The 24589-nt window shown below is 41.1% G+C and overlaps 3 protein-coding genes across 4 annotated transcripts; all 3 read left to right on the top strand.

Annotated features, from left to right (window-relative positions):
• Positions 1-570: 570 nt before the first annotated feature.
• LOC140995811 (mothers against decapentaplegic homolog 2) lies at positions 571-11014 on the top strand. 2 transcript variants are annotated; one of them, XM_073465920.1, is made up of 11 exons: positions 571-717; positions 1748-2156; positions 3553-3642; positions 3876-4069; positions 5429-5563; positions 5883-5957; positions 6937-6990; positions 7174-7386; positions 7731-7868; positions 8502-8646; positions 9190-11014. In XM_073465920.1, the coding sequence occupies exons 2-11, from the start codon at positions 1921-1923 to the stop codon at positions 9311-9313; spliced, it is 1404 nt and encodes a 467-aa protein (XP_073322021.1). In that variant the 5' UTR covers positions 571-717; positions 1748-1920; the 3' UTR covers positions 9314-11014. The 2 variants fall into 2 exon arrangements, with proteins under 2 accessions (XP_073322021.1, XP_073322022.1); XM_073465921.1 differs by lacking the exon at positions 571-717 and having other exon boundaries at positions 1842-2156; positions 5883-5945; positions 9190-9409.
• Positions 11015-12258: 1244 nt separating this feature from the next.
• LOC140996680 (immediate early response 3-interacting protein 1-like) lies at positions 12259-14472 on the top strand. The gene is made up of 3 exons (XM_073467144.1): positions 12259-12410; positions 13251-13352; positions 13981-14472. Exons 1-3 carry the CDS (start codon positions 12320-12322, stop codon positions 14034-14036), a joined length of 249 nt encoding a protein of 82 aa, XP_073323245.1. The 5' UTR covers positions 12259-12319; the 3' UTR covers positions 14037-14472.
• Positions 14473-14559: 87 nt separating this feature from the next.
• Positions 14560-24573, top strand: LOC140996679 (uncharacterized). The gene is made up of 5 exons (XM_073467143.1): positions 14560-14916; positions 21884-22047; positions 22772-23014; positions 23129-23338; positions 23537-24573. Exons 1-5 carry the CDS (start codon positions 14675-14677, stop codon positions 23731-23733), a joined length of 1056 nt encoding a protein of 351 aa, XP_073323244.1. The 5' UTR covers positions 14560-14674; the 3' UTR covers positions 23734-24573.
• Positions 24574-24589: the final 16 nt, after the last annotated feature.

The following is a 24589-nucleotide window of genomic DNA, read 5'->3' as shown; positions in this document are numbered from 1 at the left end:
TATATATATATATATACACGTATATATATATGTATATATACATATATCATTTATCTTTGTATTAAGTTTTGTATGTATTTCTATATTTCTTTGGGTCATTGTCTATTAATTTATTTTTTCTGGTTATTTTTTTATTGTTGTGTGTGTTTTTTGTTTTTGTAATAGAGAACACATTAATGTTATTTTTTATCATCTGATTGTATCTAGTGTGTGCAAATAAAACGTTTTTTTTAAAAACTCTAATTAGAAATACTACTAAAATGACTTTGTTTTGTTTTTACCTTTCTTTTACTGTTGTCTTTTGTTGGTAATGTAAATAATGAGTTCACGTCCAATGAAAATGCTGAATAAGAATTGCATTTACCTCTCACCCTCTCTGAAAGACACATTTAATCCCATGCTGTCAAATAAACAATAAAAACTGTCAAAAACATCAGCCAGTATTCAGAGAATGTCTCCTTATAATCCTCCAATCAGTGTTTGAATAGGAGGGATTAAGAGCTCGTACGTAGCCATCATGTTTGTTTTTGTATTCCGGTCAACCTAACCGGGCAAACTAGCTCCAGTAGCACTGGTAGCAACTTGAGAAGAGCCAACAAGCCTTGTCAAAATTAGCTGCAGCACAATACGGTTCAGGCATTTCTATGTCGACAAGGTGTTCAGAGGGCTGTGCGCATCTTTTTCTCAAAAAGCGGAGCTTTGGACTTTAAAACTGGGGTAACTATCGAAATGCTTTTCGCTGTTTTCTCGACTTTGAAGCATGTTGTTTTGTGTGAGAGATGTAGTACCGTTAGCCAGCGGGAGCCAGGGCTCAGTTTGGAAGAGTTCGTCCAAGATGCTAACTCGTTTTGGTGCCGTGTGTATATTTTAGTAAAGTCCCAAATACACAATGGCTACGTTGACATAAAATACTACAATGATCAGATTTATAAAGTGATATTTTCATATTAGATTTGTCACAGCCTGGCTTAAACTGACATGCTGACGTTAGGTAGCAAAGTAGCGCGACTTGACTGTTGCGCACAGGAGGTTTTTTCGTGGATCACAACAAAAGGATTTTTGATAACAAGCTGGCAGCTAGCTTCGTGAAGCTAACGCTAGCTCACCTAGCTAGATGAGGACTTCTCCATGAATTGCCTCCGATCTGCTTAGTTGCGTTAATTATTATGTATTCTTTCTTCGTGTTTAGCTAAGACTATTGAAGCATTTTGCTTACGCTAAGGCTAGTCAACTTATTGTTGTGATTTGAGTCAAGCAGGCCCCCCTACCAGGTAGCTAGCAGCCGGCCTTCACAAGCCAGATAGTGTTAGCACTGGGGGGGCCTGTCACAAAATACTCTTCTTTTTCACATTTATTTTACCACATTCCCTGTGCAGTTCATTATGTTTACTAGTATCTGGTCGTGATTGCTTCTATGCACGGAATGTGAAGGTATGAGGCACACCCCGTGTGTGAACTTTATAAGTTTCCTAGCTAGCTAGCTTGGATGTCGAGCAGTGTTTGTGACAAGCTATCGTCAAGAGGACATCTCTACTTATTCAAGTCACCAAACACTTAACTTCACACAAGAGTTAGTTATGTAACGTTAGCAATACTGCTGACAAAACAACCTTACTGTTTTATTCACCATTCAAATTTTCATTTTGTAACAGGCCTTTTTTACTGTTGTGATGAGGCTAGATATGGTTATTTTTCTGCACCATGTTTTGTTTGTAATGATGTATTTTGTCTGTGACTTTCTCCCAAGGTGTCCATCTCTTTTGAGTAAACCCAGCTAGCACTGGCGTCCACCCTGTGACTCACTGGTCACTGGAGGGGCCCCATCAGAGCAAGGGCCCAAACTGTAGCTCTAGGTCCCCTCGGTCTGTGTGAGTGAGCTTGTGTTGAGTCCTCTGGAGACTCCCGGCTTGTCCAGCTAAGATGTCCTCCATCTTGCCGTTCACCCCTCCTGTGGTGAAGAGGCTGCTGGGCTGGAAGAAGTCGACAAGTGGGCCGGGCGGAGCAGGCGGTGGAGAGCAGAACGGGCAAGAGGAGAAATGGTGCGAGAAGGCTGTGAAGAGCTTAGTGAAGAAGTTAAAGAAGACAGGCCAGCTAGATGAGCTGGAGAAAGCAATCACCACACAGAACTGCAACACCAAGTGTGTCACCATCCCCAGGTACACTTCCAAACACTAGATCGCTGTTCAGACAAGAAGCTGCTGCTTGTTACACATGTTTCTGCAAGTGTGATTAGCTGAGATCTCTGCTTAATATAAAAACAAGAAACTGTGGGCAGATGCTGATCTTGCACTTGTCTTTTCTTTATTCTGTGTTACCAAACACGTACAACTGTTGGAAATATGATAATGTTTGTTTAGGGATGCAAGATAATAGAAAACGAACATAAATAGCTAATTAAAGATGAGCTGAGAACTCATCAAATCTCTGTTTGTTTACAACTGTACTTACAGTTTGAACTACTCTCACAGGGAGAGAGACAATCAAAGGTTGAGAGAAGATGTTCTCTTTATCATCCAGCCAGCCTTGATGGCTCAGACTCGCGTTCAGTGGGAACACTGTGTTAACAGATTCATTCCTCACTGATGTGCCGCCAAGTACCACGTCAGATGTTTGTATGACTATAGATAGCGGGCTGTTGTTATCGCCTGAGAATTGTTCTAGGCTGTACTGTTATGTTTGTAGAGATGCACTGGCTGACTCTGTGTGATTGGAAGACTGGACTAGAAGAGGATATCTGCGTTAGAGGTTGGGTTACGAACCCCAAAAATGCCAGATTGGATTGATTGTGATTGGTTAGCTTTTATTTAACCTTTGGACTGATTTTACTCTAAACACCTAGTTTCCTGCAGTAAAAATAGCTGTTGAATGTTAGGATGTGCAAGCTGCCACGGCTGCTGGACAAAAGTTAGTTTCCTGCCCTGTCATGTACTGATAAATGCAATTTTGAATGGTAGTTTAGATCCCACTAAAGTAATAAAGTCTAGTATTATGTTGTTTTGTATTTGTAGTATTTAACATGTAGAATGTGTTATTGTCCTGTTATTCAGAAGCAACTTCTCTCATTTGTCTTCATTCCAAGTTTCTTTCTTAGTTTTTGGCCATTTTCTTGTGAATGTTTTGAGAATGTTTGAAAATTGATTTTTTTTTTTTTGTCCAAGGTTGCCTCCTCCGTTTCTTCCCCCCTCTTTTGTGCCATTGTGTGTCTTCAGTGTTTGTTTGAATGTCTCCAGATAAGTTCTGAGTTATTTTCAGTGTTTGATACAATGCCACGCTGGTGAAGAATGCTCTTTGTCTCACTCATTGTGTGTGTTAGCAGATTTCATGTTGTGTTTTTTTTCCCTTAATTCTGTCAAAAAGGCTTCTCTTATTTGAAGTTCCCATCTTTCATTCCCACAGCTGACAGTAAATTTGATGTTTTTTTATTTTGCCATGAGACTCCAATAAAAGAGGCCTTTTAATGTTCACATTACCCATACTGATATTTCTGAATGAGCCATGTCCCATGTTTATCATTTGTTTTTGTTTTTGTTTTGTTGTTTTCTCTGTGCACAGCAATTGCTCTGAAATATGGGGACTGAGTACACCAAATACGATAGAACAGTGGGATACATCAGGCCTTTACAGCTACCCTGACCAAACCAGGTGACTATCCTCAACTATTGTATGGTGTTGCGTACAACTTTGATGTGGGAGAGTTGTAATTACAATGTTGGAGGTGTCAGACACTGAGAACATCTTTGTTTCTCGTTCTCATCACCACTCAATCCTTTCCATCTCCATTTCCCTCCCCTACCCACCCATATTATGTGTCACCCCCTTTCCCCTGTGTATCCTTCACCCATCTCACCACCATCTACTGTTTGCTGTTCAACCAGATCACTGGATGGCCGCCTGCAGGTCTCCCACAGGAAGGGGCTTCCCCATGTTATCTACTGCCGCTTGTGGCGATGGCCTGACCTTCACAGCCATCACGAGCTGCGAGCCATTGAGGCCTGTGAGTATGCCTTCCACCTAAAAAAGGATGAGGTCTGCATCAACCCCTACCACTACCAGAGGGTGGAGACCCCAGGTGAGACCCCAGTGGACATTTGTTACCTTTAAAGCATGCACATCTCTTTTTTATTTCTGTCTCTACATGTTTGTTGTTCCCACTGTGACTTGTGAAGCTTAACTGAATGCTAGGTAGCAACAGTTTAAGCAGATTATTCACATGATTATGTAAAAGTTTGTTTTACTTTGAAACTTTGAATGAAACGTCCTTCTTTTTGTGTAAAGAAATAATTCAGTATTTTGAAAAATATTTTTATTTGCTTTCTTGCCGAGAGTTGGGCAAGAAGATCAATATTATTTTCCTGTCTGTGCAGTAAAAATGAAGCTTGACCCAGCAGCAGGTTAGCTTAGCTTTGCATGAAGACTGGAAACGGGGGAAATAGCCAGGCTGGCTGCATCCCACGTTTACAAATTAGGCCTACTGGTCCCTTTAAACCCTCACTCATTAATACGTTTTTTGTGTTTTTGTTTTATGCATTGAAATATTTTTTTTTTTTTAATTGTGGTTTAACAGTGACGTTATGTGTAGGACTGATTTTTTTTTTTTTTTGTTATTGTTGTTGTTGTTTTTTTTGTCTGGGCGCAGTGACTTCCAGGAGTTTTCGGTCATTTTCAGGTTGCCAGGCAATCAGTTGATGAACTTTCTGAGAGGGAGTGGATACTTCTTCCCAGAAAGTTCACACAGTTCATGCTACAGATTAAACTAACCCAGATATAGTCTGTAAATGGTGAGCTTTAGAGGTGCTTATAGACAGATATTTTATTTGGAAAAGATAACAAAAAAGCCAAGCACATTACATTACCCAGCGGGATTGGTGCTGGAACACAAAATACCTGGCAGAGCTGAAAAAGAAAGAAATCCACACGGCTTCTGAAACAGTCTCAGGGATAGCTTTGTTCTTGAAATGTCCCGCAGCTCATACGGGAGCTTTTTGGTGTGCGCATCTCTCTTTTTTTTTTCACCTCTGTCAATGGTTTTTTACCTCTGGACAGAACCAAGTTAGCTGTTTACCATCTAAGCTAACGGATGCGAAGATAGATGAGACTCTCACTACTAACTTTCAACAAGAAAGCAAATAAGTGCATCTCTCAAAATATAGAACTAGTCCATTAAGGCTTTCAGGGCTGAACAGTGATACTATCCACAGGGCCTCACCTTGCCTTAAAGAGCCATTATCAGTTTAAGTTATACTGGGGAGTTGTAGTGTTTCATCATTGTCTTATTGCTGTTGCAAAGATTCTTCCACAGCTATGACACTTGTTTCAAAGCACCTGAACATTTTTTTTTTTGCATTAATAAAACAAGAAAATTGACAATTATTTGGAAACTGATAGGAGTCTAACTCATCTCTTCTGACACCTTTACCCAACCCTGTAGTGCTGCCTCCTGTTCTTGTGCCAAGACACTCAGATATCCTGCCAGAGCTGCCACCTCTGGATGACTACACTCATTCCATACCCGAGAACACAAACTTCCCTGCAGGAATCGAACCTCCAAACAATTATATACCAGGTGAGTTTCAATATACACTGGATGGTGTGACTGAAGATTTACACAAGGTGCTGAATAAAATCTTAATGTGAAGAAACAGTTACTCTAGGTGTGCACTGTATTACATGGTGTTTAGTTTGTATATGTTAAGTTCGTCTCACACTGATTGTGTATTAGTCAAAGAGGAACTCGTGACTCTCTGTATTGCTCTGCTTGAATTTCCTCTGCTTTTAGTATTACATCTATTTGGGGGGAAAATTATAGTAATGAGAGTCGGGGAAATGGTGGTAATTATGGTAACATCACAGCTCATGTTTTTCTTCTCACATCATTCCAACAGAAACGCCTCCACCAGGCTACATCAGTGAGGATGGGGAGGCCAGCGATCAACAGATGAATCAAAGTATGGACACAGGTACCCTAGACTAGCGCCTCCTTCTCCTTTTCTCCTTTCACGAAAGACGCTACCTCCTTTGTCACCACTTCATGGATTCCACTTGCATATAGAGTGTTGTAGCAATGACGTATTTTTGTAGGCCAACACAGGAGTTGGTATCGCCTTGGTTCATCACAGATGAACTCCACTCTTGTGATTTTTGAAGCATAAATTAAATCACTAGAAGCAAAAAGCTAATGTGAGGCTATAAACAGGCTACACTGTGGTCGCATAGCTTAAACATCACCACGACTAAGCGTCTCACTACACAATTAATACACACCTTTTTCTGTAAATTGATAAAACTTTTATAGTTTATAACTAAAGTCGGCCTGTAAAGACGGACTAGTGAGGTGATGAGTCTCTGTGTTTGGTTTGAGGACGTTTAATGTCCTCTGTTGTCTCATTTAGCAACTTGTTAGCAACTGCTGTTTTTAAGATGTGTAACAGCTTAATAATTAAATTGTAGGACATTTGACGATTTATTTTATGTCGTCGATCAAAACGTCAAAATATCTTAAGCCTGTGGTATCCACTGACCTTATTTCAGACATTTAACCGAAAAAAATACTCATTGACTTTGAGACAAGGGAACTGGATGTGCAAAAATGCAAGGCGATTTCCAGGTTTAAGGACTACAGACTACACCACGCTATGTCCAGCATCAGGGAGCTACTTATTGTTTTATACATCATCCATTTTGTTGTTTGTGCGACCAAGTAAGTTACACATCAAACTGTGTAAATTCAACTGATACCATAAAGGAAGATGTACAGATGTCATGGTAGCAGTAAATAGCATCTCTTCATCACTCTAATGCACACTTGTAGATTTTACAGTAGTATTTTGGCATTCCTTTGTAAGGCAGCAACCAGTCATTGATCTGATCCACCTGTTCCCCATGTTATGGTCTCCTGTGAACCTTTCCATATCGATGACTTCCTGTTTTCTTTGTCAGGTTCTCCAGCAGAGTTGTCCCCCAGCACTCTGTCTCCTGTCAATCACAGCATGGGTAAGATGCAAATCCTTCACATTTGAAACACTTCACAACAAACAAGCATATTATTTATTAACATATCACAATTTTGAACCTAGTTAAGCTGATACAGTAAACACAGACATCTTTTCATTGGAACGATGATTTATCAAAAAGAAACTCTTGTGATGACCTTAACTGACATGATCTCTGCTGTAGACCTGCAGCCGGTGACTTACTCGGAGCCAGCCTTCTGGTGCTCTATAGCTTACTACGAGCTGAACCAGCGCGTGGGGGAGACGTTCCACGCCTCGCAGCCTTCGCTGACAGTGGACGGATTCACAGATCCATCAAACTCTGAGCGTTTCTGTCTGGGCCTGCTATCTAATGTCAACAGGAATGCCACTGTGGAGATGACCCGGAGGCACATAGGTAAGGCAGAGTTACAGGTAGCTTTATCATAGTTAATCACTTGCAGTCAACCTGTTGGCCTTTTACAGTTTGTTTCGGTATGTGTCACTGGTCGAGCCTTACATATTGAAATATCTTGTGCAAGTCTCATGTTTCTTGTACTTGGGGTACTCAGGAGGTAGAGCAGGTTGTCTGTTGATGACAGGGTTGAAGGTTCATTCACCATCCTCCTGTCCACATGTCCAAGCGTGTCCAAGTGTGTGTGTGTATGAATGGGAGGCAAATTTTAAAGCACTTTGGATAAGGACATCATATAAATGCAGCCATTAACTATTTACTTTGCTTATTTCTGTCTGTGTTTCCAGGAAGAGGAGTTAGGCTCTACTACATTGGAGGGGAGGTATTTGCTGAGTGCCTGAGTGATAGCGCCATCTTTGTCCAGAGTCCAAACTGCAACCAGCGGTATGGCTGGCATCCAGCAACAGTGTGTAAAATTCCTCCAGGTAAGATGCTGACGGCTTGAAAGGTGCCTCTGGTAAAATTGTAGTTTGATCCTTTGTGGCAGATGGCAGCTGTCAGCTTGTAGTCTGACTCACTGGATGTAGACTGTAGGTATAACACTGCCATTGGCTTACTATTTCAGTCGGCATTCTCCTTCCTTACACTGACTGCATGCTACCATGTTCAAAATGACTGTATTTATGGGAAGCAACAACAACAAACTCTGAGCTAGCAAGCAACGGGCTGAAAATAGCAAGTCACTCTAACTCAGTCTTTTTCAAAGTGGTCCGTGGACCACCAGTGGTGCAGCCAGACCCATCTCTCCAGTGCTGACTGAGCGCTTTGGAGATGGCTATACGAGACTAGCCCGCTTGGATTCAGATTGGTTGGAATGCGTATTCATAGTCTGTCTGATGTTTAAAAAAGGAGTAACGTTTTGCTTAAAGGTGAAAAAGTAAAGGAAACGATGCCGAACACCTCCAAACCTCTGGACAATAATTAGCCACAGACACACAATGACACACTGCTGCAAACCTGAAGCTAAATGTGTACTTGGTAAGCCAAAGATATGATATAATCATCACTGGGAAAACCCACATTAACTGCGGGCCTCTTTACCTCTGTGTTCCCTCTAGGTTGTAATTTAAAAATATTCAACAACCAGGAATTTGCAGCCCTGCTGGCTCAGTCGGTCAACCAGGGCTTCGAAGCTGTCTACCAGCTCACCAGGATGTGCACCATCCGTATGAGCTTCGTCAAAGGCTGGGGAGCCGAGTACAGGTGAGTACTGACATGGATGCCATATTTGAACTGTTTAATTAAAAACTATCTGTATATCTATATTAAGATTTGAGCTGATTTTACTCATAAAAAAATACATATCATCTCTGTGTGAGTTGCAGAGTTTTGGAGATATCGGCCGTAGAGAAGTCTCACAAACTCATCTTAAACATGTGTGGTTATGGTCTTGAACTGAAGACTTAAGTAGTTTTGTTTCCTCAGTAGTAGCATCATGTTGCTTTTCTCTTTAGGGATGTAGCTTCTGTCTTAATTAATGACAACATAGAGTGCTGTGTCTGTCTGAGGAAGTTAATCCAGCCCAGGAATGTTTCTTGTTGTGTGGGAATGGGAGTGGTCATCACAGAAGTATTTTCACACACATTTTCTTGACAATAAATGTCAAGTAAAGGCCTACAATCCCCGAGCACCCATGCCCAGGCAGCAGTAAAACACACTGTGCATTATAAAGCATGGCATGGAGCATCATAAGTCACGTGATGTCAGCACAGCTCAGTCATTAAAATGTACGTCTCTGTTTTCCAGGCGGCAGACTGTCACAAGCACTCCTTGCTGGATCGAGCTGCATTTGAACGGTCCCTTGCAGTGGCTGGACAAGGTTCTGACCCAGATGGGTTCCCCGTCTGCACGCTGCTCCAGTATGTCCTAAACAGCTGAGGAAATGCCCCCAAAAAAACCACAGCCCATTACATGATCATTAAATTCTAAACTTGTGAGTCCTTTCATGAAAAAAATGGAAACCCCCACAGAATGAATTTTCTGTAACATTCTTCATAGCATTTGTGGCCCAGTTCCACATCCCTCTTTTAACTTTACACACCAAATACACACACACACACACAAAAGAACAAATGCACCTACACTGCCGCACTCACACACACACACACACACACATACAGACATTTCAGTAAAGAATTTGGCACTTTGTTACCCATCTATGTCATGCACCTTGTTAAATTGCTTTTCCCCAAATCCTTAATATTAGATCTATTTGTGGTACAAATGAAATGTATATTGGTTTTTAGTCCAGGAAGTAGGGGAAATACCAAAAATATTTGTGAATAGTTTCTCAGTCTTGAAGATTGCTTGTATGAGTAACACGAGCTTGAATGCTAAAACAATTTTATTTCCAGCCCACCCTAACCATTGTTCTGAACCTAAGTTTACTTTTCTCTGGGTAACTTGGCCCCATCTTTTGTCAGGGGGGAGGTGGCTTGGTGAAGAAACGATGGCCATGGTGGCCATTCTCCTCTGAAGGAAACGCCACAATGTGTTTAAGAAATTTGATAAATTGACTTTGCCAGAATGGCCCTTTTTGTAACTCTTGACGTGTGTCTTTATAAGACATGCTTCTTAAAGGACAAATAGGAATGTTAGGTAAAAAAAATATTATTATAAAAACCCCAAACAAACTGCAAGCTCGATCTGGCTGTAGTTTATTTCTTTGTCATTATATGGCACTCTACGTGTCCTTGGTTTAGCTGACTTACATCCCCACTGATCAGCCTGGTATAGAAGCTAATGAGATGTTGACCAGGCTTTGCGAGGTGCACTGGGCAGGGACCAGAGAATATCAGCAGTTATCAAAGCTTTGTTTTCTCTTTTTGACACGACACTGGGAGTCCTGGAGCTCTCCGAGGTGAAGCATTAAGTCTCACCAGGAGAAATTGAAGGTATCAATGAATTCATTCTGTTTTTAGCCTATATCCCCATTGTTTTGCTACTTTTTTGTATTCTCATGTATTTTTATATATAAATATACTTAAAATTTTCTGTCGTTCACTTTTTATTAAAGTAATATTTTCAAGACCACAGCTGTTTCTAAAGTGACATGGAGGGCATGGATCATTCCTTCATTTGACCCAAAATGTCCTGTTTGAATTCATTTCCAATTGAAGCTCTTTGTCTTGGTAAAAGAAAAGAAAATCACTGCCCCACATGATGTGTAGCCTGTCTCTATCCTTTGTTGTTTTATTTTATTTTTTTCCCAAAGAAATCTGGTGCATTTAAAGTACACAAAACAACAGATTTGCCTGAAACCCAAAATCTACTTTCCCGACATGATTTTAATGATTCCAGAGGCATGTAAAACTTTGTAAAGGCCATTCATTCATTCATCTCTTCACTTTTTTTGGAAAAACACACGTGACCTCTTGTAGCCTTTTGGTGCTTAGTCAAGCGGGTTATGGTCAACGAGATATAATTGGCTTTTAAAATGTTACAAGAACATGGGAGGAGAGCCGTTTTCTTCCATGTGAAAAGAAGAGCGAATGTGCCTGCACACTGGGACATTGTGTTAATGTGTGTATTGTATTTGTTCTGTCTATTAAATACAGTATGTACAACAAGACTTACTAGCTTAAACTCTGCCATTATTGTCATTACGTGGCTGTTGCGAGTTTAACATGTTTTCCCCCCTCCCCTCTTTTTGATGTAAATGTGTTTACCTTATGGCACTAGTGATTGTACTTTAAGTGCACCTAGTGACGTTTGGATTTGGGGAACTGAACCATGTGTTAGGGTCCAGTGTGACATTGTTTTTATCTTTGGCCTACAACATATGAATGTGAAAAAAAAACATTACAAAAACTGACGTGGACCAGACGTACATATACATAACAGTAGTACAGTATGTGTGTATTTAACAGTAATCTTTTTGCAAAGCAGTCAGTACAGTAGATGTCGCAGTTGTTTTACCAGTAGAGGGCGGTATTGATAGAGCAGTTCTTTTTTTTTTTCTGACCATAAGCTTCTCAGGCGTGTGGCATATTATGCAGACTTCATAAAACACTAATAAAGATTTTTATTCTCATGATTATGTCTGTTGTTTGTGTTTCTTGATGGTAGATATTGGGGATATTTATCATTGCAGACAAAATTAAAGGCTGGTAGGTCAACATGGTTTTAGTCTCCAGTCACAGATCAATGATTATCATTATTCCACAGGTGAACACTATTTCACCTTAGTATAATTTATTGGATCTTGCACCATAATCCTCTTGTGAAGTGTTTTGTTTGCTCAGAAATACTGGTACTAATGGTAGCTCATAGTAGAAACACTTTTAAGCACTCGCTGTTTCTAAAGTGACATGGAGGGCATGGATCATTCCTTCATTTAACCCAAAATGTCCTGTTTGAATTCATTTCCAGTTGAAGCTCTTTGTCTTGGTAAAACAAATCTGGTGCATTTAAAGTGCATGTACATGTACAAAACAACATGCAAATTGTGATACATTTCGAACATAAAATGCATTGTTCTGATCCAAAAGTATATGAGGTCGTTAAAATCAGCTCCAACTCAACCAACATCAACAACATTTAATTACTGCTTATATGTTAATGGTCCGATAACACTGACAGGGCCCATTCTGCATAACAAGAGCTTGTAAATTGTATATTTTAAGATTTTGTTGATCATACATAACTTTTACTTTGGTGAAATTTTGAATGGAAGACTTGTGCTTGTAATAAAGTATTAATTACTGTGCTATTGCTATTCTGAACCAAGTGAACGTCTGAATGCAGTATTTTGCACCTTCCTTAGTTTCAACCAGCTGTCGTTAGGTTTGTCCTCTCTCCTCCACCGTAGGCTACGTCAGAAGTAAATACTGTTAGCTAACTGCTTGCTTGTTAGCTAGCTACCTGTTCAGACAACATGGGTTTTACTTTGTACTCTCTAATTCAAGCAGCAATCCTATGTGTCAACGCTGTCGCTGTGTTGCACGAAGAAAGATTTCTGAGTAAAAGTAAGTAGGTGTAATTAATAATGTGTGCGCCGATAGATGTTATGTGGTGATCGAAATAGGTTAGCTAATGCTAACTAGCTAGCAACTTCACAGCTACAACACTTGTAAGAACATTAAAACATTTGGGATTCATCGCTAAAGGCTTACCTTACTTATAGTAGCTGTATTAGTCTCTAAGGAACAGCTAAAAAGAGTCTGCTCACCGTTTAAATCTAATAAATATATATATTATGATTACCTTCTTTTTAAAGGGTTTTAGAACAACTTTATTTAAAAAACAAATAATGTACAACAATCACGGCTGGCTTAACATAAAAGTGAGGAATTAAAATACTGGTGTGCCTAACAATATCTTAACAAAATGCAAAGCGACCAGTTTCTAAAGTGTCTTTGTTTAAAGAAACAGTACTTCGATCAATCAATCAAACAACTTTATTTATATAGCACCTTTCAAACAAATCAAAATGCAATTCAAAGTGCTTTAAGAGTGACTGAAAGAAAAACATGATTTAACAAGAAAACGGATTGGAGAATAATGCACACCAATTGCGATGAAATTAATCATTAAAATAGTAAGAGATAAAGAATAAAAGATTAATAAAATAAAATATTGAATGTAAAAGTTGATTTAGAAAAAGTTAATAAAATGGAGTATGGTATAATAACAATAATAATAATAACAGTAATATGTAAATAGAAATCAATATAAAATATAGATAAAAAAAGACTAGAGGCTACATCAAGAGGTACATGAAAAGTACTTGGTTGAAGAATGTTTTATTTCTTTTAATAATGAATATGTCCGTCTGTCTGTCTGTCTATCTGCATTTTAACCATCAGTTGGCTGGGGAGTGGACCAAAGTGTTGGAGGTTTTGGCGATGAACCAGGCATCAAAGTGCAGCTCATGACCCTTGTTCGCTCTGTGAGGACAGTGATGAGAGGTGGGTGTTCAGGGTTCCAGTTACGTGAGGGCTAATGGGGTCTGAGCTCCCACGAAGCAGTAAAATCACACATCTGTGGGGGTAACTAATACATTACCAACAACCATTATTTTAATCACAAATAATGAATGTTTCAATGGAATGAGTATTTTTTACATTAACGATATAATTAGGTTAAAAGAAACATGTTTTCCAGAGGAAAATGCACCAAAATTCACCAGACTCCTTAAAAAAAAAAGCTAAATTTTTAGACTTGCTACATTAGAAGAAACTGTATTTACTTTGTGAAATGTTGAATACAACAAATTCTTAACTATTCAGACCTTCTTGTTGATTCGGCAAACCTTATACATGGAGATATTTCTTTCTTTGTGGTAATTTCTTTGTATTTGCATCCACAGCCTGCCCATCTCTACCCTAGGGTTAGTTGTTTTAGGGACCCCCACAAAGCTCAGATATTACTCAAACCTGTGGGTGTTCATTAAACCACACACACACACACACACACACACACACACACACACACACACACACACACACAGTCTATTCAAGGGTGAGTGATCAAGTGTCCTACCGTCGTGAGACTCTCCACACTCATCATGTCCTCTACTGTCGTTTTGCCCTTTAGTTCCGCTGATTGCAGTGAATTCAGTTTGCATTGTGCTGCTGCTTCTGTTCGGATGAAGAAGAGCGAGTGAAGATGGGAAAAACCAGTCTGCTGGCAGGAGGCCATCTCCATCACCTCAGGAACACTTCTGCAGAAACATTGAATCTTCTTGACCCTCTAAATGTCTCCTGTCAGCCTGAATATGAATGTCAACATTTCTTATTCCACTTCAGTACTTTATTAAGGCCTGTTTTACAGAACACAGTAATTTAGAATAAGCAAATGCAGCTATTTACAAGGTTATCTTCCCTCTTCTATGGATTAGTACAATACAATGATGATAAGTGATCACTGATGAAGAATAATAAATGTTTTTACAGAAAAATATAAGTGTCACAAAGAAGCTGACTGTGAAAGGTTTGTGATGTATACACTGAAACATGTAATGTAACTCTTGAATACATGCTGTGGTTGTTTAAATGCCCGTAAAGAAAGATTTTTTATAAACCTTCACTAGTGTGCAAGCGCGTTTCATTTCCTGATAGTCGAAGGTGTATTGTTTGTCCCAGCTCGCGTCCCGTAGTTGAAATCAGCGTCAGAGATTGAGTCCGCCTGTGTTATGGTCCCGACCTCCAGAGGAAATTAACATGTAGTGATACTGAGTATTAATGGTGAGTTAATGTCGTCGCGTTGTTAAAGTTTATTTGGAGCAATAATGGGAAATGCACAGAGTTACGTCGCCGCCTCGGTCACTGTTTGTTCTGTGTACTTAGTTTATGTTCACATCTACTCTTCTCATAAATTGTTGAAGACAAATGTTCTCAACAACGAGAGGCTTCCCAGTTCCGTCTATCTTTACATGAAATACTTGACCAAAGCTCTGAGTCGGAGGACAGGCTGCTTGTGCACAGACACTACGAGGAAGTGTGAAGTTGTTTACACGGTCCGGAACTGCAGGTGAGAAGCGTTCACTTTCGTTTAAAGTGCACTGTGTAGTTTTAGGGAAGACATTTGAGTCCCAAGAGAAAGGTTTTGTATGCCTAAACAAACCAAATAAAGTGCAAACCAATGGAAAGTCTATAAGAATAGCTCATAAACAGCCTATCATATCCCTTGATAATGGAGAGAGCTAGGAGTGGCATGCAAACAGGCAATCATTTAACAGGTGTGTAGTGCCGGTGCACCATCGCCATGTGACTGACAACAACAGAAGAGTGGAGTGAGGCGTCATTATGGATCCCATGAGTGAAGACCAGCTGTAAACTGTAAGGTCACACAGTGGCTGTGGTGATGTCTGCTTTTCTTGAGGTCTGATTAGACGGCCTAAAAGCCACAGCCCCTCCAGCAAACACACCGGCCTGTTCAGCCTCTCTCCCGCTCTTCTGCTGCTCCTCTCGGTGTCACTCATCCAATGATCTTCGCTGCTGGAGTGTCTCTAGGCTTGTTAAGTAGAGCGGACAGGCCGGTGCAGTGCCGAGAAGAGACTGCTTGCCGAAAAACGCCTGCCCCCGACGGGAACGCGCATCAGTTCAGAGGAAGTGGGCGTAGGTCTACTACGGGTCAGCTGGCAGACGCAGCACCGAGAGAAATGTTTGTTTTACTGTGCAGTCCTGTAGCCCAAGTGAAGAGGCTACGGAAAGAACGGCGCAGATAAAAAAAAGTAACCTGATGTTTCCATAATGTAGGCTAGTTGTCAACAACTGATGAGGGTAGATGCTTTACCTTGCCACTTTTATTGTTGTTGTTGTTGTTATCGTTGTTGCAATGTGATTTTATACCGCTTTGATCTATAAATAAAGTCATAATTCAATATCCCCGTTTCAGTGATTTTATAACGAGGATTAGGAAATCAATGCAGAAAAGAATGCAGGAGTGTTTCCACGTCACATTAGATAGCAATCATATAACACATACTGAGAAATTAGTAAGTGCTATCAGAGGTGGGTAATAACGATTTACATTTACTTCATTACATTTACTTAAGTAACTTTTTGGATAACTTGTACTTTTAAGAGCATAATTATGAATACAATAATGCAGTATATATAGAACCTGGTTTCCTCTACTATTAATGCTGAAAAGACAGAGAATGTAACCCCTCCCAATCCAGAGTTACAGGGTGCAGTCACTTTTCGGCAGGGCCTGCCGAAAAGTGACTGCACCCTGTAACCCTGGATTGCAAGGAGTGATATTGACCAAATTCACTGTACATGTACCTGGTTTCCTCTACTATTAATGCTGAAAAGACAGAGAATGTAACCCCTCCCAATCCAGAGTTACAGGGTGCAGTCACTTTTCGGCAGGCCCTGCCGAAAAGTGACTGCACCCTGTAAGTCCTTATTGCAAGGAGTGATATTGACCAAATTCACTGTACATGTACCTGGTTTCCTCTACTATTAATGCTGAAAAGACAGAGAATGTAACCCCTCCCAATCCAGAGTTACAGGGTGCAGTCACTTTTCGGCAGGCCCTGCCGAAAAGTGACTGCACCCTGTAAGTCCTTATTGCAAGGAGTGATATTGACCAAATTCACTGTACATGCACCTGGTTTCCTCTACTATTAATGCTGAAAAGACAGAGAATGTAACCCCTCCCAATCCAGAGTTACAGGGTGCAGTCACTTTTCGGCAGGCCCTGCCAAAAAGTGACTGCACCCTGTAACTCTGGATTGCCGAAAAGTGACTGCACCCTGTAACTCTGGATTGCAAGGAGTGATATTGACCAAATTCACTGTACATGCACCTGGTTTCCTCTACTATTAATGCTGAAAAGACAGAGAATGTAACCCCTCCCAATCCAGAGTTACAGGGTGCAGTCACTTTTCGGCAGGCCCTGCAGAAAAGTGACTGCACCCTGTAAGTCCTTATTGCAAGGAGTGATATTGACCAAATTCACTGTACATGCACCTGGTTTCCTCTACTATTAATGCTGAAAAGACAGAGAATGTAACCCCTCCCAATCCAGAGTTACAGGGTGCAGTCACTTTTCGGCAGGCCCTGCCAAAAAGTGACTGCACCCCCGTAACTCTGGATTGCCGAAAAGTGACTGCACCCTGTAACCCTGGATTGCAAGGAGTGATATTGACCAAATTCACTGTACATGTACCTGGTTTCCTCTACTATTAATGCTGAAAAGACAGAGAATGTAACCCCTCCCAATCCAGAGTTACAGGGTGCAGTCACTTTTCGGCAGGCCCTGCCGAATGACTGCACCCTGTAAGTCCTTATTGCCAGGAGTGATATTGACCAAATTCACTGTACATGCACCTGGTTTCCTCTACTATTAATGCTGAAAAGACAGAGAATGTAACCCCTCCCAATCCAGAGTTACAGGGTGCAGTCACTTTTCGGCAGGCCCTGCCAAAAAGTGACTGCACCCTGTAACTCTGGATTGCCGAAAAGTGACTGCACCCTGTAACTCTGGATTGCAAGGAGTGATATTGACCAAATTCACTGTACATGCACCTGGTTTCCTCTACTATTAATGCTGAAAAGACAGAGAATGTAACCCCTCCCAATCCAGAGTTACAGGGTGCAGTCACTTTTCGGCAGGCCCTGCAGAAAAGTGACTGCACCCTGTAAGTCCTTATTGCAAGGAGTGATATTGACCAAATTCACTGTACATGCACCTGGTTTCCTCTACTATTAATGCTGAAAAGACAGAGAATGTAACCCCTCCCAATCCAGAGTTACAGGGTGCAGTCACTTTTCGGCAGGCCCTGCCAAAAAGTGACTGCACCCCCGTAACTCTGGATTGCCGAAAAGTGACTGCACCCTGTAACTCTGGATTGCAAGGAGTGATATTGACCAAATTCACTGTACATGCACCTGGTTTCCTCTACTATTAATGCTGAAAAGACAGAGAATGTAACCCCTCCCAATCCAGAGTTACAGGGTGCAGTCACTTTTCGGCAGGGCCTGCCGAAAAGTGACTGCACCCTGTAAGTCCTTATTGCAAGGAGTGATATTGACCAAATTCACTGTACATGTACCTGGTTTCCTCTACTATTAATGCTGAAAAGACAGAGAATGTAACCCCTCCCAATCCAGAGTTACAGGGTGCAGTCACTTTTCGGCAGGGCCTGCCGAAAAGTGACTGCACCCTGTAAGTCCTTATTGCAAGGAGTGATATTGACCAAATTCACTGTACATGTACCTGGTTTCCTCTACTATTAATGCTGAAAAGACAGAGAATGTAACCCCTCCCAATCCAGAGTTACAGGGTGCAGTCACTTTTCGGCAGGGCCTGCCGAAAAGTGACTGCACCCTGTAAGTCCTTATTGCAAGGAGTGATATTGACCAAATTCACTGTACATGCACCTGGTTTCCTCTACTATTAATGCTGAAAAGACAGAGAATGTAACCCCTCCCAATCCAGAGTTACAGGGTGCAGTCATTTTTCGGCAGGGCCTGCAGAAAAGGGACTGCACCCTGTAAGTCCTTATTGCAAGGAGTGATATTGACCAAATTCACTGTACATGCACCTGGTTTCCTCTACTATTAATGCTGAAAAGACAGAGAATGTAACCCCTCCCAATCCAGAGTTACAGGGTGCAGTCACTTTTCGGCAGGCCCTGCCAAAAAGTGACTGCACCCCCGTAACTCTGGATTGCCGAAAAGTGACTGTACCCTGTAACTCTGGATTGCAAGGAGTGATATTGACCAAATTCACTGTACATGCACCTGGTTTCCTCTACTATTAATGCTGAAAAGACAGAGAATGTAACCCCTCCCAATCCAGAGTTACAGGGTGCAGTCACTTTTCGGCAGGCCCTGCCAAAAAGTGACTGCACCCCCGTAACTCTGGATTGCCGAAAAGTGACTGTACCCTGTAACTCTGGATTGCAAGGAGTGATATTGACCAAATTCACTGTACATGCACCTGGTTTCCTCTACTATTAATGCTGAAAAGACAGAGAATGTAACCCCTCCCAATCCAGAGTTACAGGGTGCAGTCACTTTTCGGCAGGCCCTGCAGAAAAGTGACTGCACCCTGTAAGTCCCTATTGCAAGGAGTGATATTGACCAAATTCACTGTACATGCACCTGGTTTCCTCTACTATTAATGCTGAAAAGACAGAGAATGTAACCCCTCCCAATCCAGAGTTACAGGGTGCAGTCACTTTTCGGCAGGGCCTGCCAAAAAGTGACTGCACCCCGTAACTCTGGATTGCCAAAAAGTGACTGCACCCTGTAACTCTGGATTGCAAGGAGTGATATTGACCAAATTCACTGTACATGCACCTGGTTTCCTCTACTATTAATGCTGAAAAGACAGAGAATGTAACCCCTCCCAATCCAGAGTTACAGGGTGCAGTCACCTTTTGGCAGGCCCTGCCGAAAAGTGACTGCACCCTGTAAGTCCTTATTGCAAGGAGTGATATCGACCAAATTCACTGTACATGCACCTGGTTTCCTCTACTATTAATGCTGAAAAGACAGAGAATGTAACCCCTCCCAATCCAGAGTTACAGGGTGCAGTCACTTTTCGGCAGGCCCTGCCGAAAAGTGACTGCACCCTGTAAGTCCTTATTGCAAGGAGTGATATTGACCAAATTCACTGTACATGCACCTGGTTTCCTCTACTATTAATGCTGAAAAGACAGATAATGTAACCCCTCCCAATCCAGAGTTACAGGGTGCAGTCACTTTTCGGCAGGCCCTGCCAAAAAGTGACTGCACCCTGTAAGTCCTTATTGCAAGGAGTGATATTGACCAAATTCACTGTACATGCACCTGGTTTCCTCTACTATTAATGCTGAAAAGACAGAGAATGTAACCCCTCCCAATCCAGAGTTACAGGGTGCAGTCACTTTTCGGCAGGCCCTGCCAAAAAGTGACTGCACCCTGTAAGTCCTTATTGCAAGGAGTGATATTGACCAAATTCACTGTACATGCACCTGGCAAACACAGAGAATGTTATGCAGAATGTAAAGGCAATCCGTTACAGTTAGCCTACAGTTCTATATATACTGCATTATTGTATTCATAATTATGCTCTTAAAAGTACAAGTTATCCAAAAAGTTACTTAAGTAAATGTAATGAAGTAAATGTAAATCGTTATTACCCACCTCTGATAGCACTTACTAATTTCTCAGTATGTGTTGTATGATTGCTATCTAATGTGACGTGGAAACACTCCTGCATTCTTATCTGCATTGATTTCCTAATCCTCGTTATAAAATCACTGAAACAGGGATATTGAATTATGACTTTATTTATAGATCAAAGCGGTGTAAAATCACATTGCAACAACGATAACAACAACAACAACAATAAAAGTGGCAAGGTAAAGCATCTACCCTCATCAATTGTTGACAACTAGCCTACATTATGGAAACATCAGGTTACTTTTTTTATCTGCGCCGTTCTTTTTCCGTAGCCTCTTCACTTGGGCTACAGGACTGCACAGTAAAAAAAACATTTCTCTCGGTGCTGCGTCTGCCAGCTGACCCGTAGTAGACCTACGCCCACTTCCTCTGAACTGATGCGCGTTCCCGTCGGGGGCAGTCGTTTTTCGGCAAGCAGTCTCTTCTCGGCACTGCACCGGCTTGTTTGCTCTGCCTAGGAGCTTGGAGACACTGCAGCTGGTGCAGCCAAAGTGGTCAGACTATCTTGTGATCCGCTGCACCACGACCCATTAATACCAGAGTGAGATAATGAGTGCTGATGGAGAGGAAATTGTGAATAAAAAAGAATAGGGCCAGTTTGCCGGTATGACAGTATTTTTACTTATTTATGTAATTAGGGCCCGAGCACTGACAGTGCGAAGGCCCTATTGTATCTGTAAGGATTATTATTATTCTTCATCCTCCCAAACGATCGCATATTTGGCGGCCTGAACATACCCCAAAACTCACCAAACTTGGAATATACGTCACATTTGTGTGCCGCTATTAGAATTCAACATGATCGGGGTGGGTGTGGCCAGGGGACTACATAGCGCCACCTAACGTCGGGTCAGGCTGCGAAAAATCCTTCGGATCGTCATGAAATTTACAGGACTCATAGGTCTCAAGGATTTAGCCAGGAATTATTTTTGTCGGAATGTTTGCCGGTGTCCTGCCAATGTAGGTATCCCCGACAGAAACTGTTTCCCCTGGCCGCGGGAGCGCGCATTCATTCAGCGAAGGCGGAAACAGCGCTGCGTTTGCTTTCACCCAAGTAAATTAAAACTAACAACAATTGCATTGTTGACACTTTAGGATGATTGCAGACTCACCAAATTTGGCACGTAGCTTCTAACCCATGAGGACATTAATTCGATACCACAACTGATATTTTTCTGATTATTGGAATCAGTGTTTTTTGTTTTTTCATCAGATTGCTAATTAAATAAATAAATGCAAGAGTGTGCAACTGTTATTTAAGAGATCCTGAGGACAATTTGCCAGCCTACATCATACACAACCAAGTCATCCTGCAACTATCTTGTTACCCCCAACTCCCTCCATCCTACCGAGATAGCAACACAGTCAAAAAACTGGAACAGTTGCAGTAGGTGCAGTAGATATAATTTACATCTTAACGAGGGTTTGGAACAGTTTGTGTGGGTCGAGGGCCCATTCATCACTGCTTGCGGTTTTAATTTTATTTGTGTTTATCCTTGTTGTGTTAACATAATTATAACTTGTGCGCCTTGATAAAGTCCTTAACTTCAAAAGAAAGAGGTTAAATTCAACCTTGTTTAGTCTGGTCTTTAAAAATGATCAATTATTATCGATATCAACCAATATTAAACTTTACTATCATGATAAGACTTTTCAGCCATATCGCCCATGTCTGAGTTTGTATTATTAACTCGTAAATATTAAAAATTCTGAGGTTGAATTTCTTCTCTAAAACGGCATAGTGCCCCTTTAAAGTAGGAAAGAGTTGACTGCTGCTCAGACACATGTTGAGTCGGTGTGTTCGTCTGTTTAAGGCTGGAGACTCCCCTGCTGAGGAGGTTCTGCACTGCTGCTGGTTATGGTTGGGATTATCCAGACACCGAGTACAGAGACACCCCCCTGTGTTTCCCAGAGTTTCTCTGTCGAAGGCTGCTGCTGATGGTGCTGACTGATAAAGACTTCAGGCTCAGCCCAGCAGGTCAGACAGAAGACATTTCACAAAGTCTCTTTAAACTACCCACTGAGAAAAAGCAGACTAATGTTCCAAGGTTGGATTGTGAAGGATTACCTGATTACATAATTGATTATGTCTTTTAAATTGGCAATTTTAAAATTTTGAATTTTTTTTTCATTTTAACCACTGCTCTGTTAACCCATGAAAACTATGTCTGAAATACAGAGGTTCTTAGTCCAGTGGTTCTCAAAGTGGGGTCCTTGTTCCAAGTGATCCCCAGCAAAAATGGGAATAATTTATTTTCACTATAATTCAATCTATAAGTAGCTCAAGGACTGTACTGTAAAATATCGGACTATTTTGGTCATGGGTTCAGACACTTTCTGTAATAAAACATCTATAAGCAAAATTCTTATCATATGGGGGATCCCTGAGCTAAAATCCATAGTCTAAATCGTGTCAGTTAAGGGATCCTTGACATAAAAATGTTTGAGAACCACTGGCTTAGATGAATTCTCCACTTTGCATTACAAGAGCAAGTCCTCCGTGTGGCCTTTGATTAGAAAACAGCAGCAACAAAAACTGTAGAATACACACAGTACACCTGTACACCTGTAGTTTTCACCAGTACTGGTTAGGTAAGCGTAATGTGATTTGACCAAATGTAAATGCTAAATATGCAATATGCTTTTGATTATTATAATTATTATTATTTCTTCAGTATATGGTGCAATTATACATTTTGCAGGTCTTGTTCGTGTGCGTCAGAGTTTAAAAACCCTTCAGCCAGTTGATGAACTGAAGAAGGGTCCGTTCATGCTGCAGGCTCGAGTCCTAGTTTACCGGCAAATTGAGGCAGGGGTGGAGGTCGACATCTGCCTCACAGCTACTTCTCGTACTGGATGCCCCGTGTGGGAGAGCGTCCTGACACTGATGTCCGAAAACAAGCTCCACAAAGCCAGCAGAGGCTCACCAAGGAACGAAAACGAGAGTGAGTAACAATTTCAGCTAAGATGAAGTTAAATGAAAAGCACAGGCATTACTAGTGACATTATCAATGGTGCAGACTCCAGCTCTTTCTGGTGATGTTTCCTTCTTCTGACAGGCCCAACAGATGAACCTGAACCAGAAAATGTGAAGCAGGTGGAGCTCAAAGTTTCCAGGACTGCTGGCCTGCAGTGTGTCTGGAGTTTTTCTGACTTCTTCCCCTATCGGCTGCTCTGTCTATCGTCCACGCTCTTTGGCTACAGATCGCAGACCTCACAAAGTCTCTGGATGCTGTCTGTCTGCTTGGCTGAAATAGAAAAGCACAAAGGTAATAGATTTTAGATTTTAGGACCAAACTGATTGATAGGTAGATGTAATATTGTGGTAATTTAACATTAAAACTTTGTATATTCACAATTAAACAGCGAACATTCATAAAAGGGAACATGCCTTCTGACATCACAGCCATCTTTAGTCATTTATTTATTGCTGGCTAGACTTCCTCATTGCTCTGTTGTGTCCTCAGGGATTGAAGTCATCACCGCTCCGATCAACATCACTGCCCAGTATCAGGAGCCTCTGATGGTGCCAGGCAGAGTGACGATCAAGTTTTGGGAGAAGAGCAAAGACCAGAATGAGTCTTCTGCCCCAGGCCTCAGCTTCCACATGCAGCAACATGGAAGCAACAGAACTCACATGAAGGGATTCATTTTTAGGTCTTAATCAACACAGAGGGTTGATATTTGTAGTTTTGCCAAAACACAGCCGAATGCTGTACTTTTTCTGTTTTGCTCTGTTTCAATTTGTATGATTGAATGTATAATTAATTAAATGTAGCAAGGTTGGTCCGGACAATCACACTAATCCACAGTCATATGATCATTAGATAAGGTCTGTACAATGCAAATTTGAAAATATTACAATAAGAACATGTTTTAATTGATGTGTCTGCCTCTTTTAATCTTCAAGGTGTTTTCAACTTCATTCAGTGCAACCGTTTCAATACCTATGATAATGTTGGTGTGTTCATACTGTAAATTACAATGTGCCATGTTCACGTGTGTGAGGAGCTAATTTAACTAATTCATGAGTAACGGTAAACATACCATAGTCATTTAACTGATGTTAGTGTTTTCTCATCTGATATTTTTTTCTGAGCCTAAAAGGATCATAATGGCTGAGAAAGATTACTGATGAGTTTTATCAGCAGGGCTTTGTGCCGTAGGTTTCATAGATCTACTGTACACGAGCACTTTGTCACATGCCATGTCTAACGGTTGATATATACGAGGCTAATGCAGACATCATCCCTACAGGGAATGAAGACTTTTCAATATTTGATCCCTCTGATATTCCTGTGTGCAGCTTTCATGTATGTGAAGGTCTGTCTTCTTGTATTATTTATTGGAACACATTTAGTGTATGGAAGTGAGAGAAGTGGCTTTTCATGCATCTCTGCACCACTGCAACACTTCATAAAGGCCATATGTGGCGAACACAAAGCATCTGTATGTGGTGGTTTTATGAGATATTTTTAAATAAAAGCAATGGCCTTTTTTTTCCCACATTTGTCAAAAAA

The sequence above is a fragment of the Pagrus major genome, chromosome 5 (assembly GCF_040436345.1).
Source record: "Pagrus major chromosome 5, Pma_NU_1.0".
Lineage (NCBI taxonomy): Eukaryota > Metazoa > Chordata > Actinopteri > Spariformes > Sparidae > Pagrus > Pagrus major.
Note: the sequence above shows the minus strand (reverse complement) of the source record. Positions and strands in the feature narration are given on the sequence as shown.

Bases quoted from the DNA above. Each gene is read 5' to 3' on its own strand.
- LOC140995811 (XM_073465920.1), top strand. From the start codon at position 1,921: ATGTCCTCCATCTTGCCGTTCACCCCTCCTGTGGTGAAGAGGCTGCTG. The intron at 2,157-3,552 runs GTACACTTCCAA...CTCTGTGCACAG, and splicing joins AAGTGTGTCACCATCCCCAG to CAATTGCTCTGAAATATGGG. The intron at 5,958-6,936 runs GTACCCTAGACT...TTTCTTTGTCAG, and splicing joins GAATCAAAGTATGGACACAG to GTTCTCCAGCAGAGTTGTCC.
- LOC140996679 (XM_073467143.1), top strand. From the start codon at position 14,675: ATGGGAAATGCACAGAGTTACGTCGCCGCCTCGGTCACTGTTTGTTCT. The intron at 14,917-21,883 runs GTGAGAAGCGTT...CGTCTGTTTAAG, and splicing joins TACACGGTCCGGAACTGCAG to GCTGGAGACTCCCCTGCTGA. The intron at 22,048-22,771 runs GTCAGACAGAAG...TACATTTTGCAG, and splicing joins CTTCAGGCTCAGCCCAGCAG to GTCTTGTTCGTGTGCGTCAG.
- LOC140996680 (XM_073467144.1), top strand. From the start codon at position 12,320: ATGGGTTTTACTTTGTACTCTCTAATTCAAGCAGCAATCCTATGTGTC. The intron at 12,411-13,250 runs GTAAGTAGGTGT...TTTAACCATCAG, and splicing joins AGAAAGATTTCTGAGTAAAA to TTGGCTGGGGAGTGGACCAA. The intron at 13,353-13,980 runs GTGGGTGTTCAG...TTTGCCCTTTAG, and splicing joins TGTGAGGACAGTGATGAGAG to TTCCGCTGATTGCAGTGAAT.